Source organism: Cyanistes caeruleus, chromosome 3, assembly GCF_971803275.1.
Source record: "Cyanistes caeruleus chromosome 3, bCyaCae1.hap1.1, whole genome shotgun sequence".
Taxonomy (NCBI): Eukaryota; Metazoa; Chordata; class Aves; order Passeriformes; family Paridae; genus Cyanistes; species Cyanistes caeruleus.
This window is the reverse complement of record NC_141703.1, coordinates 19,770,732-19,783,035: the sequence shown is the minus strand read 5'-3', so window position 1 is coordinate 19,783,035 and position 12,304 is coordinate 19,770,732. Positions and strand designations below refer to the sequence as shown.

At 38.0% G+C, this 12,304-nt stretch overlaps 1 protein-coding gene across 10 annotated transcripts in view; it reads right to left on the bottom strand.

Moving 5' to 3' along the window:
- Positions 1 to 12,304, bottom strand: part of MID1 (midline 1) — a 243,958-nt gene that overhangs the window by 95,511 nt on the left and 136,143 nt on the right. For all 10 annotated transcript variants that reach the window (XM_086880108.1, XM_086880111.1, XM_086880105.1 and 7 more), the window contains one exon: positions 7,208 to 7,923. In XM_086880108.1, the coding sequence (XP_086736234.1) occupies positions 7,208 to 7,867 (660 nt within the window). In that variant the 5' untranslated portion in view covers positions 7,868 to 7,923. The remainder of the gene's footprint in view (positions 1 to 7,207; positions 7,924 to 12,304) is intronic.

Here is a 12,304-nt window from a genome sequence, read left to right as displayed (position 1 = left end):
TTTAGGTTGGGTTTTTTCCCGTCTAAAGTCTATTATTAACAACTTTAATGTTTGTCTGAAAATGTATTTGCTGCCATATTATTTTTTAAAATATTTTCATTCAAATAAAGTTGTCCTTTAAAAAAAGTTGAGAATAGACATACCTAAAGAGATACACATTTATACCCTGCACACACCTCCCACTGCCACTGAAGACTGTGTGTTTTAGCCTACTGTCCACATTGAGTGGTTTTAGCCTTATGCCCCGAACTAGCTTTATCATTCCCTGGTAAAGCAGTTAAAAAACAATTTTAAGACCCATTCTATTTATCAGTTATAAGAAAATGCACTGGTATGCTAAAACTCATAAATATTCTGCTTTTGAAGACAACTTGTTTGTTACTTTTCCTGTTACCAAAACTGTCTTTGTTAGTCTGGTAGGCAGACTACATTTTCTAAACCCGAGCCCTAAAGATTTCTAAAAAGTTTGTTTGGCTTCATACTCATCTAGTTGTTTAATATCCACATTTATCACTTTATTATTTACTACACAAATCCTCATTCTGAGGGAGTATCTGCCATGAATTATATTCCACAAACAACATTCAAGCATTGTATTATCTAAAAACACAAGCAGTGAAAGGTCAGGCAAAAGGTCATTACAATAGACCAGTTTTTGAGCTTGAACATGGACTTAAAGTCTGTTGTCTGAGCAGTTTGGACTAGAACCATAGAAAAGTATAACAGTATATTTTATTTAACTTCTAGTCCAGCTTCCCTGGAAACCAAAGTCACTAGAACAAAGATAATAATGCTGCACTATTCACAATTTTGTTTAATTCTTTTCTTTTGTTTTTCCTGAATAGATGAGACCTTCAACACCATCATTTCCACTAAAATTGAAGGAAATAAGTAGTATATGAAAGACTTGTCAAATATTAAATTTGTGAAATTAAGTTTTAAAAAATGATAGCTTATATTATTTAAGGGAACTTGGGCAGATAAAACTCCCTAATCTCATAGTACTTAGAACAATTGTAAAATCATAGTTCATTATCCAGAGTCATATACATGAAGAACTTCAAAATGTGTCTAAAATACACTGGTACACACACTCTCTCCCCATGAAAGACTAATTTCAGTATTCTCTATTAATACTTTGTTATCCTTCCAAACTCTGACAATAAATACCAAATGGAGGAAACACACAATGCAGATAACACTGAATTAAAGAGATAATTTTCTAAAGTCTGCCTTAATAATTATATTTCACTGTAATAAAATAAGTGTAGATGGAAAATCATTGTAGTGAAATAACTTATTCCTACATGCAAAAACTTCGTATTTTTTAGCGATTTTTAAATACTGAAGCATAGCAAGTTGCTATCTACTTCTGGGTTAAATAATTAAGTAATATCAAATAATGTTCCATAATAATCACTGTGATCATTCATCATTTTAATTTCATAAAAAAATTATACACTAAAATATCTATCAAGCAGTATCTAATCTAATAATAATCTAATAATAATATCACGCTGCATCTAATCTAATAATAATGAAAAGTCCATGAGCTCTACACTTTGCCAGGTTGAATATGATATTGTAACTATATGTTAAATTTTCAGAACTGGCACTACTCTCAATCTGTTAAGGACAATTTAAAGGAAGATGCCACTTAGGTTTAATAACACATATCACTATTACACAGACACACTATGTCTCCATATATTGATTCTGAATTGATTTTTGCCTTTCTGCATTTATATATTCTCTATATTCTTTATATATATATTTTGTAGCTCTGTAGGCAATTATAATATCAATAGCTAGCACTTTACCTACTCTATTAATAGACAAAATAAATTCTCCAATGGTTCCAAGCCCTCGGGGTCTAAGTTTAGATTCTCTGGGAGGCCAAGGCTAAAACCAGCTCTCTGAGACACATTTTCATAAACACAGTTTAGTTCCTATCTAAGGTGGGGAGGAATTCAGAAAAGGGTAGAACCAGGGAAGAATTACCTCATCACTTACGGCTCCAGTTGGGGATTCTTGTCAGTTATGCCAATTTGCAAAACATAAAATTGTATGCGCTTTATGTTACGTGTGCATCTTCGGTGCTTTCCATCTAGCAATTTGTTCACCTAAGGATCTACAAATCCTTAAAAAGTAACCCCTTTTTATCACATAACTGTCTGGCTTATGATTTTAGGACGAGCAAAATATCAGTTGGATTTTATTAAAATAGCTTGCATTAAATAGAAAGTAAAGGTATGCAGAGAAACTATAAAATATGAAAATATTCAACTACTAAAATTATATATGCATAGAATTGTAAAAACAGATAACAAGTAAATCTATTGAGGTTTAGTTTATATATATATATATATGATTAAACTTTTGACTATGGTTATACTTTCACTGACCAACACATATATATGAAACTGTACATTTTCACTTAAAAGAGAGGCATATGTGTGTTTCTTCAAATTCTAGATTCTAGATATTCCTTAAGTTAGACATTACTGAAAATGACCTATATTTCTCTGCTAGACAACTCTAAATAGATATAAATACCAACATATTGTCTTATGCAATGTTAGTGTTGATTTTATACATTGACAGAAGTACTGTAAATACAGGTATAGGATGTATATAGGTATATATTTACATGTATGTGCATAACATATTCATATGAAAGTCCATGAAACAATGTTCCTGGATTGTCAAGCCCACTGTTTGTAGGAATAAATATTTTTAAATTCTGGCATTTTATAATATCACAATATATCAATTAATTATCTCTTAAAATTCTGGATTCTTATAATATCACAACATATCAACTAATTATCAAACTGGTATTACAAAATAATGCCATATAAAAATAGTTGGAAAGCTTCAGCACATATTTTGCCAGAATCTTTGCAAAGTTATTTAAATATGAAAAGTTTTTTAATCTGTAATGTGTATATAGCAGGGAAGCAGACATATTTTTGGATTCTATTCATAGCAGCTGTGAACTTGACAAAGTCTCCTACCTTTATACAGTAAAAGGTTTAGAAAAGATGAATTTATTCCTCCCTACGTGGAAACAATTCCTATCCTTTAATATTCATGAGTAGTTGAATTGACACACAATAGAAAAAGTAATCCTTTCACCCTGAATCAACAGAGTAGGAAAAATAGATGTGTACGGATTCTACCACTAAAACTAGCTGGAAACCAGACAAACAAGAAGCTCCTTTTGTTTCTGGAATTGCTGAGTGCTATTCAGAGAGCTATCCTGCCTCATAAACATGGCCAAAACAACTCAGCATTAATAAACTTCAAACAAAAAGATGGTGAACCAAAGCTAAGCTACAAGAGCTTGATTCAGCAAAAGATCTTTCTTGACCAAGAATTAGAAAAATTGTGCCAAAACTATTTTTTGGCAAGAAGATATATGTTAGAGGGTAAATTCTAAGTAAATATGAAGATAAGTAAAAAAATTATTTTCAATAATGTTATGCTGGCTTTACACCATTTAAAAATGCTTTACCATCTATCTTTATTGTTACCTCTTCATGGCTCTTTGCTAATATTAAATGAGTGATATATTTCCATCCATATCTTGTAAGTTTGTTCCTCCTCAAATGTTCTCTATTGTTCGAAAAAAATCTTATCCTACTGATCAACTCATGTTCATGAGTTTAAATATATCTATCAAACAGTGGTAATTTTATTACTTTTTTCTGAAAAAAAAAAATATGTTTAAATTGTCATTTTCTTTTTGTTGCAACTAGACAAAATGCGAAGAATCGTTAAAGTAATTAACCATAAATTTTTTCTTAGAAGAAACATGGTGTTGTAAGAGCAGGCATTTATTCTTTTTGTATTTAAAACCTTGATTGTATTTGCTGCTGAAAATTATTTTTATGACAATCTTGATCACCACATCACAAATCTAGTGTATTACCAGTATATTTCCTGTTCTCTGTTTTGGTCATGGTTTATTGCTTTTTCCATTACTAATATGCTATATCTATGATCAACTTTAAAAAGAAAAGCAAAAACCAAGGCGCATCTACAAACATTAAACCAACAGTGAGCATGAAGGTATCGTGGTTGTGCAGCTAAGCAAGAACAGATTGCTCCTGAAAGAACACAAATGCCCTCAATCCCCTCTACCCCAGTGCAAGTTGAGAAATAGAAGCACCTCTCAGTGATGGAGATAGTTGGAGATGGAGAGTTGCCAAAGGAAAACTACTTTCTGATTTTGAGATTCCTCCTGTTGTTGTTACACTCACAACACACTTCAATGTAGATGCCTCTCCTCGACAAGCGTACAGAACTCCTAATTAAGGAGTTTCATTTTTGCCACAAAAGGAACTAGATTGTAATGGCATCCTATGCTTGATGAGGGGTGAGATATTGTATAAACCACTAGCAACACCACTGCAAGAAAATGTAAGTTAGCATAGCTTAACTCCCAGAGCACCACCAGTCAACAGTATGCCAATTTAAAAACAAAAATCAAAAGAAAGAGTCACCTTAAGTGGTTTAGCTTTTCTTTTTGAAAGATAACATTAACCACACATTTTTTAACTGATCCACTATACTATTAGCTATCTCATTCTTTCAGATTTTTTTTAAAGATTGGGGTAGCCTATATATCAAACCTCATGTATACTAAAAAGCCACAGCAGCAATATAGCAAGAAACAACCCATTTTCTCAAGTGGGGATTTTTTAATCCATTTCAGTATTCAATTTGCCAGTGGCATGTGCACATTACCTGTAAGCTAATAAAGACCATCTGTAATCTCATGCCTACTATTCTGTTACAGAAAGACCAGTGATTTTGGATCATATCACCCTTAAGGAAGGAGGAGGAAGAGTCCTGAATGTGAAAATGGACTTGAAATTTTTGACCATCAGCTACCAAATGCTGGTAGAACTGGAGTCATTCCTTCACTTCTGAGGGTTAAATGCCAATCTACAGAACGGAAAATTTCATTTTCTAGGACTGATTGCTGTGACAGGAGAGGTAATGAGGAAAGAAAAGACATTACTTTCTGATTTCTTGTGAAAAAAGAATGGATGGTGGATCTGCATGGAAACCACTTGGGCTAATGTTCCTGGACCAGAACATAAATGTGTTGTATATATGGCATAACTGGCACAACTAACATCATCACTGGCATTACTGACATGACATAGGCTGCTTCTTGACTAAGATGACAGGAACACAATTTCACATAGATTAATAATTGTGTGTGCAAAGGTCTTTTATACAGTTTGGGTACAAAGAAATTCTGCATCTCAAAAAAATCATACAAATAATATAAATAATGCTAGGAGTTGTCATCTGAGACGAGTTATTTGGCTCAAGTCTACACTAACCATTAAATTATTACTTTAATTAGTCTTCAAGGCAGCTGGTGTAAAGAACTTTAGTAGGCTTATAACTTTAGTTGCCTTACTTTTAGGTTAGCTAAAGTGGGTGACATCCAATGTGAATATTATTTGTCTTTTTGAGATCAATCTTCAGAGCTTGCTTAGTCACTTTTGCACAGGAAAGATCATGCAGAAAATACACTCATTTTCTTCCTATTGACAGTATTGAGCCAAAAATCACAAGGGAGAAGACAGGCCTTTTTAATTCTTCTTTCAAGACTTGCATTATCTATGTACATCAACACCAAGAAACATTTACTGCTTTTTTTTTAATATCATAAAAAATATGCTTATCCAATATTTAATGTTGAAGGCCTTTCATGTTAATTAGTATCTTCCTACTGGTATAAAGTTGGTAAACAATACATTGATTGTCACTAAATAGTAGCACCTGCTAAGGATGTAAACCCACTGGATTAATAAAAAACACAGTAAATCCAGGCAGCTATTCACCTTTATGGCACATGCTAATGTTATCAACGACAAAGCTATTAAAATAACAAATTAGTTCAGAAAAAAAGAAAGCAAAAATAATGACTCTTTGGTAAATAAAAAAGTCTTTAAGAGACGAAAGGAAGTTCGCAGGTCCACCTAAAGAACCATCTTTCATTATGTTAATGTAATCATTAGACTACGATGCACATATTTACATAGCATAGAGGCACAAAACCTGCACGGAATGTGTGTGCAGATTTTACCAGCGAGCACCTAAAGTTATCATAGACACAAGTGCAGCCACACGCTTTAATTTGAAAGTATTTAAGTTAGTTAAACCTACAATTCAGTAATTCAGTTCTTTTTCCACATTCAAAATTCTGTGTGGGAATGCTGGCAGATAAACCATGCTCTCCATGCTTGTGATTTCTGGATTGCAGTCCATGTTCCCACAGCTGCACACAGACACACGCGGACAGTCTGGAGGGCGTGGGTGGAGGAAAGTGCAGGATGCCTAATCCCTGCCTTGTCTCTGCAGCAGCACAGGAATCAGCACGAGAGAAATGTACACCCAGGTGGGTGTGAGGTCACCTGCCTTGGCTCAATGTTCAGCAGGAGCTCTGTCTCTGCTGGCAGCCTGGAGAGCCTCCAGAGCACCCTGAGACCTGGCTGCCCACTGCCACCTCGCCCAGGGTGTCCTGCACAGGGCCAGGCTGCAGGAGCCTCCCAGCTACCTGGTAGGAGATGTGCCAGAAGCTTGCTAAACCGTGGGAATGCTACAAGAAGATCAGAAACAATTTTGGCTTTGTTTCTAGGATTGCACTGCCTGCGAGCCTGGTGGGAGGCAGGGCGGGAAGAGCAGAGCCGGCATTCGGCTTCCCTGGCTGGATGGGCAGCTGGCATCCCTGAAGCCAGCACAGATAAATGCATCTCCTGTTAGTGGTGATGTGAAGGGCTTTTCACAATGAAAGCAACCTAATGAAAAATAATCAACAGCAAAGTGTATGCAAAGAAGGCATGATATTTCAGTCTGTGTCTCTTTATGTGTAGTCAGCACTAAACCTTGCCAGCTGCAGGTAGATAAGAAAATTCACCCAGACAGTACTTTATGCTGCATGTTCCTTACAACAGCTTTAGAGAAACCCAAACACAAGTGAGAAATCTTTTCTTAAGCAAAATCTGGCACCTTTTACATGCAAACCCACATACAGATCTGTATGTGTATCTCATATGATTAGAGATCGCACATCTGCCTTTCCCAACCACTGCCATAATGAGGACTTCGGCATGCAACCAAAGGGTTTTTTCCTTCCCCACCACACACTGCTTGGCTAAAAAAACTGATAGGTAACACTGACCTTTAGCTTGTCATAGCGGTCACTTAAAGCTGCCACCTGATGGTCACGGTGTCTCCCGACCAGTTTACACAAGGCACAAATTAACTGGTCATCAGTCACACAGTACATGTTAACTTTCTCATCCTCATGTTCCAAGCACATTAATCCCCTGATGTGAGAGTCCGGGATAGGCTCGATGAGACGGTGGCCAGTGAATGGCTTTTTATTGGGGTGAGTGGCTTTCAGGCACTCCTCGCAGTAGGACACCTCGCAGGTAACGCAGGTTTTCACCGCCTCCTGGGCAGGGTCCTGGTCGCAGAACTGGCAGAGCACCTTCTCGCAGGACGACATGCTGTTGTTATCGAACGCCCGCTCCCGGCGGGTCTCGCTGGGGGAATTGGGCCCACTGACCGAGGCTTTCTGAAACCTGTCGATGATGTTCTGCAGGGTGACGTTGCGCTTGAGCCCGTCTAGACCGCGCTGGCTGAGGGTGATGACATAGCGGCAGGTCGGGCACTGGAAGGCGGTGATAGACTCCACTGGCTCGTTGGTGGCGCAGTGGGAGACCAGGATGCGGTGCGCGCAGTTGAAGCAGAGGCTGTGAGCGCAAGGCAGCAGCAGCGGGTCTTCAAACAGCTCCAGACAGATAGGGCAGGTCAGTTCTGACTCCAGTGTTTCCATCTTCAGGCAAAGCTTTCCTGTGGCGTCAGCGAAATCCAGGGAAGCTGATCAGCTATCTGGAAACACATGTAAAATTCGATTAGGCAAGAGAAAACATGAGGGGTCAGCCATGGGGGGTTGTCAACTTTCGCCACTCTTCCCTGGTCTATCCACCCACCATGCTGGGCGGGAGAGCAATGAAAAGTTTTGAACCTGCACATACACACGTCAAGGTGTTTAAACTCTTTTATTTCCCCCCCTCTCTGTTCACTTAAGAATGAAAAAACCCAAATGTTCTTCATTTTTTTCTGCCTCTCTTTTTCATGTGATCAAGGAAAACAGCAGATGTTTCTGTGCATTATTAAAACCCAAAATGATGAACTTCAAACAGCCTATTACAGCAAAATTAGATTTCTTTTGCAGATGCTGCTTTTGGCTTCACTCATCTATTAGTAAAACTTAAAAACAAACCCCGCAACTTTGCACGGAATTGTGCAAGAATTTGTCCAGAGCATTATAACTGATAAATTTAAAATCTCTATTAACATTAAAAGAGTTGTTTTATCAGATTGAAATTTTTACTTGTTGCTATAGCAATAGCACGGCATTTAGAGTACATGGCTGTGTACTTACAAATAAATTTGCAAATACAAATAAATTTGCATTTATTCCTGCAAATATATAGATATAAACAGAAGGAATAATGTTTCTGTATATGTGATATCCTACATATATGTATGATATATATCATATACTGATATACTCCTATGTATTTCAACAACACATGTAGCTGTATTTATGTGCATCTATATTTTTGTGTATATATACCTGTGTACATACGCCAAAAAGTATATCACATACATGTTTGTAGTAAGATTAATGTAGCCATGGGAACACACAGTGTTGTAACTGAAATGCCTAATTAGGTAGATGCCGAACAGTAGTTTAGCCCAAATTAGTGACAATCCCAAACTCTAATGCAAGAAGAGCTGCTAGACAGTAAGAGAGTGAAATGTGTGATTTGCCTAGGAGGCATTTGTGTAAGTAATCACTTTTGTATGAGTACTCTCTATTGCTAAAACATACAAACTATGGCTTGCTTTAGTGACCTTATTAAACCCCTGAAGTGGATTTGGACTACAATCAGTGATTTTTGAATGGAGGACATGGGATTTTCTGGAGAAGGCAGCAGTACACCCCCATCAGAGCTCAACTGAAACTTCATTTTGCTGCTTTTCCTGCGCTCAGTGTTACAGAGAATGGTTTTGAAAGAGTCGCCCTACGCGACTCTCCCTGCCTAAGCTCCCGTCAAGGGCCCGTCACTGCCGCAAGCAGACAGGTCAGTGAAGCAGAAGCAAAAGCTATGCTTCACACTCACAGAGCTGTACCTCTTCACAGTACAATCTATTTAAGCTTTGTTGCTCATAACTGAGGACGGCTTCAGATGGCACAGCTGCATCGTCTTTACACTGTAAAGTCATTGTTCAGTTGTGTGAACTCTTGACTCCTCCCCTGGCCAGGGAAAAAGACAGAAGGACAAGAATCCCCCACAAACAAACCTTGATTCATTAAGGGTGAGAAAAGCTCAGGGCTCATTAGCAGCCTTGGGAACCAAGCATACTTGAACCTATGGTACTTCATGACAATTAGTGTGGGGAGCGTGGTGGCAGTGACAGGAATGCTACCTATAACCCCAATACAAGCCAAAGCAAAGAGGACAGCTCAGCAAACAGAGGCAAGGTTCAGACTTCACCACTGGTATTTAGTCCTCCTTGCTGTGTGGGAAGAGGAGCAAGGCGTCTGTTCCAGAAGTATGCCTACAAATGAGGATACTTTGCCTCTTTGCACTAATGTGTCCTTTTAGTCTGCCAAAAAATCTGAGCATTTAAAAAATGCACTGACCCCATCACAAAATTTGCTTTCCTGTATCTTCCATGATGCTGATCTTTTTTGAAATAAAGTTCAGTTTGCCAAAGACTAATTCATTTATAGCTATCCATCAGCTGCCATAATTGCATGGTACATCTGGTCAAAATTAAATGTCTGGAAATTTAATATAAGCAGGAAGACAACTCTCCCTCTCAGCCATAGCCATACAGCATAGAAGAGATTAAACCCTTTTCTGCAAATGAAGACCAGTTTGTCTTTCCTCCTCTTCACTCTCTGTCTCACAGAAGTCCCAGAAGATCAAAATCTGATTCACATTGCTTGAATCCCTTCCACACCACAACTGTCTACCTCATCATCCCCTTATGCTGCAGGCTGGAACTGCTGCGCTGGAAAAGGGAGAAGGGGATTTGGGTTTGGCAGGAGACAATGTTTAAAAAGACGAACTAATCATTGCTCATCTATTGGCAGTGAAAACCTGACAGCCTTTATGGTTTGTTTCTTAGGACCACATTCAGAATACAGGGCTTTCTTCTATGCTAATCTTCCTGTACAAAATTCCTTCTGCTCCTCCATGTACCAAATTGTTTTATTCATTCTGTTTCCCTCTTAAAGCACCTTTTTTTTTTTTTTAAGCAAAGGCTTTTTTATGGTACTCATATAAAAGAGAGGTACAGATAAACAGCTAGAAGCAGCAGAAAAACATTTGCATCACTGCCTCATAGAAAGATGTTTGAATCACCATCAGGGCTCTACACAAATACCACCATCTCAATTGATGACTAACTCTAATCTATCTGACCTGAATGAGCAGCAGCTGAGCCCTAACTAATGCTATTCAGTATGAGCAAAAGTGCCAAAATCTGATTTCAGACTGTAAACGTCTTGGAATAAGAACCTATCTTCCAAGGTAAACAAAGCTGAGCACACAGATAGAAACAAAACAAATTACATTTCCCGGTTTTCTTTTGCAGTTGCAAATAAGTCAAAACACACCACATCTAGGGCTGAATAAATGAATCCTTTGAGAGCCTCTCACCAAAGAGGGGCTGCATTTTCTGGACAAACAGATGATTCCTCTAATCCACTGCAATTCTGCTTTCACTTTTAAGTAGGTGCTTAAAGTAGAGATCAGTATGCTGATGATCCAGCTACAAAATCTTTCAAACTCACTGGCCCTTGCCCTAAGGTTTCATATTTAATTTAGGTTTTTCTTTTTTCCTTGAGAATGGTAGAGAATCCATAGCTACAGAAAACTGGAAGATTAGGCAAAACACAATAGTTTATATATGCATATGGTTATATTCCATATTCAACCTAGCTCAAAAATTCAAAGGCACATGGCCTCCAGACACAGAAAGGAGTGAAGGAATTGCAAGTACACAATTTCCTATTTGCAAAAATATGGAATTACTGTCATAAAATTGTATTATTACCAAAATATCATTGAAATGACTAGTATTATTTTTATACCCATAGGAGTTACTTTTAAGAGAAAATATCAAAGTAGAAGTGATTGTCAAAACAAATGTTATTTAAACAACAAAAATATACTTAAGTAATTTTGAATTTGTGACATCTCCCCAGGCACATAATGATTAGTTATGCAGCATGTTGTAAACACGCACTAAATGAAATCCCAACATCAATCTAGTTCATTACAAGAGTTCTAACACTAGTGGAATTGGCATCTCTGTACCTCTGCTTACAAACATGACATATTTTGTAGGTGGCATTTACACGTTCATTTGCCAAGACATAGCCCAGCAGCAACAGTGGGATCACTTTTGAGATAACAGATTTAGGAAAGGAATAAAAAGTTACTGCCAAGAAGCAACTGCAGCCAGAGAAGAAGGGAGTGAGAACGTGTGAGAGAAACAGCTCTGCAGACAGAAAGGACAGTGAATAAGGAGAGGGAGGAGGTGCTCCAGGTGGAACCTGCAACCTGAAAGGAATGAGATGAATGTGTCTTTACAAACAGATGGTGTGAATCTGCTTGTAGATAGGGCCCAGGGACTTGTAGGTAGGAATTAACAGGAGAAACCATGAGTTTCAAAAAATGTTACTAATTGAAATGGAATGCTGCTCAGCCAAGGTAGTGCTAAATTTCTGAACTTTGAGAAGAACAAAGACTTAATAGAGCTATGTTGTACACAGGGTGTGCGCGCGCTTATGTATGCATGTTAAAGGGGACATCTAATAGGTGAATTGGGAAGTCTGTACCGTCCCAACACCTCAGCCAATGGGGAAAGGGAAAGGGTGATGTGGCCAGGAAAACTGGGATGAAAAGGAGGCTGGTTCCTCCAACAGTCTGAGACACCCCATGGAGAAATTCCCTACGGCCTCTCCCTTTGTTCATGAATAAAGTTACGGGACTCCTCTGTCTCCCTTCTGGACATAAACCTCTGGAATTTTCTGCACAAACCCATGGTGAAGATCATGGTGAGGCAGACTGTCCCCCTGCAGCCTGCAGAGATCCACCTGCAGCCCTTGCAAGACTGCACACCACAGCAGGTGAATGCCAGAAGGAGTCTGTGACCCTGTGGGAAGCCCCTGCTGGAGCAGATTCCT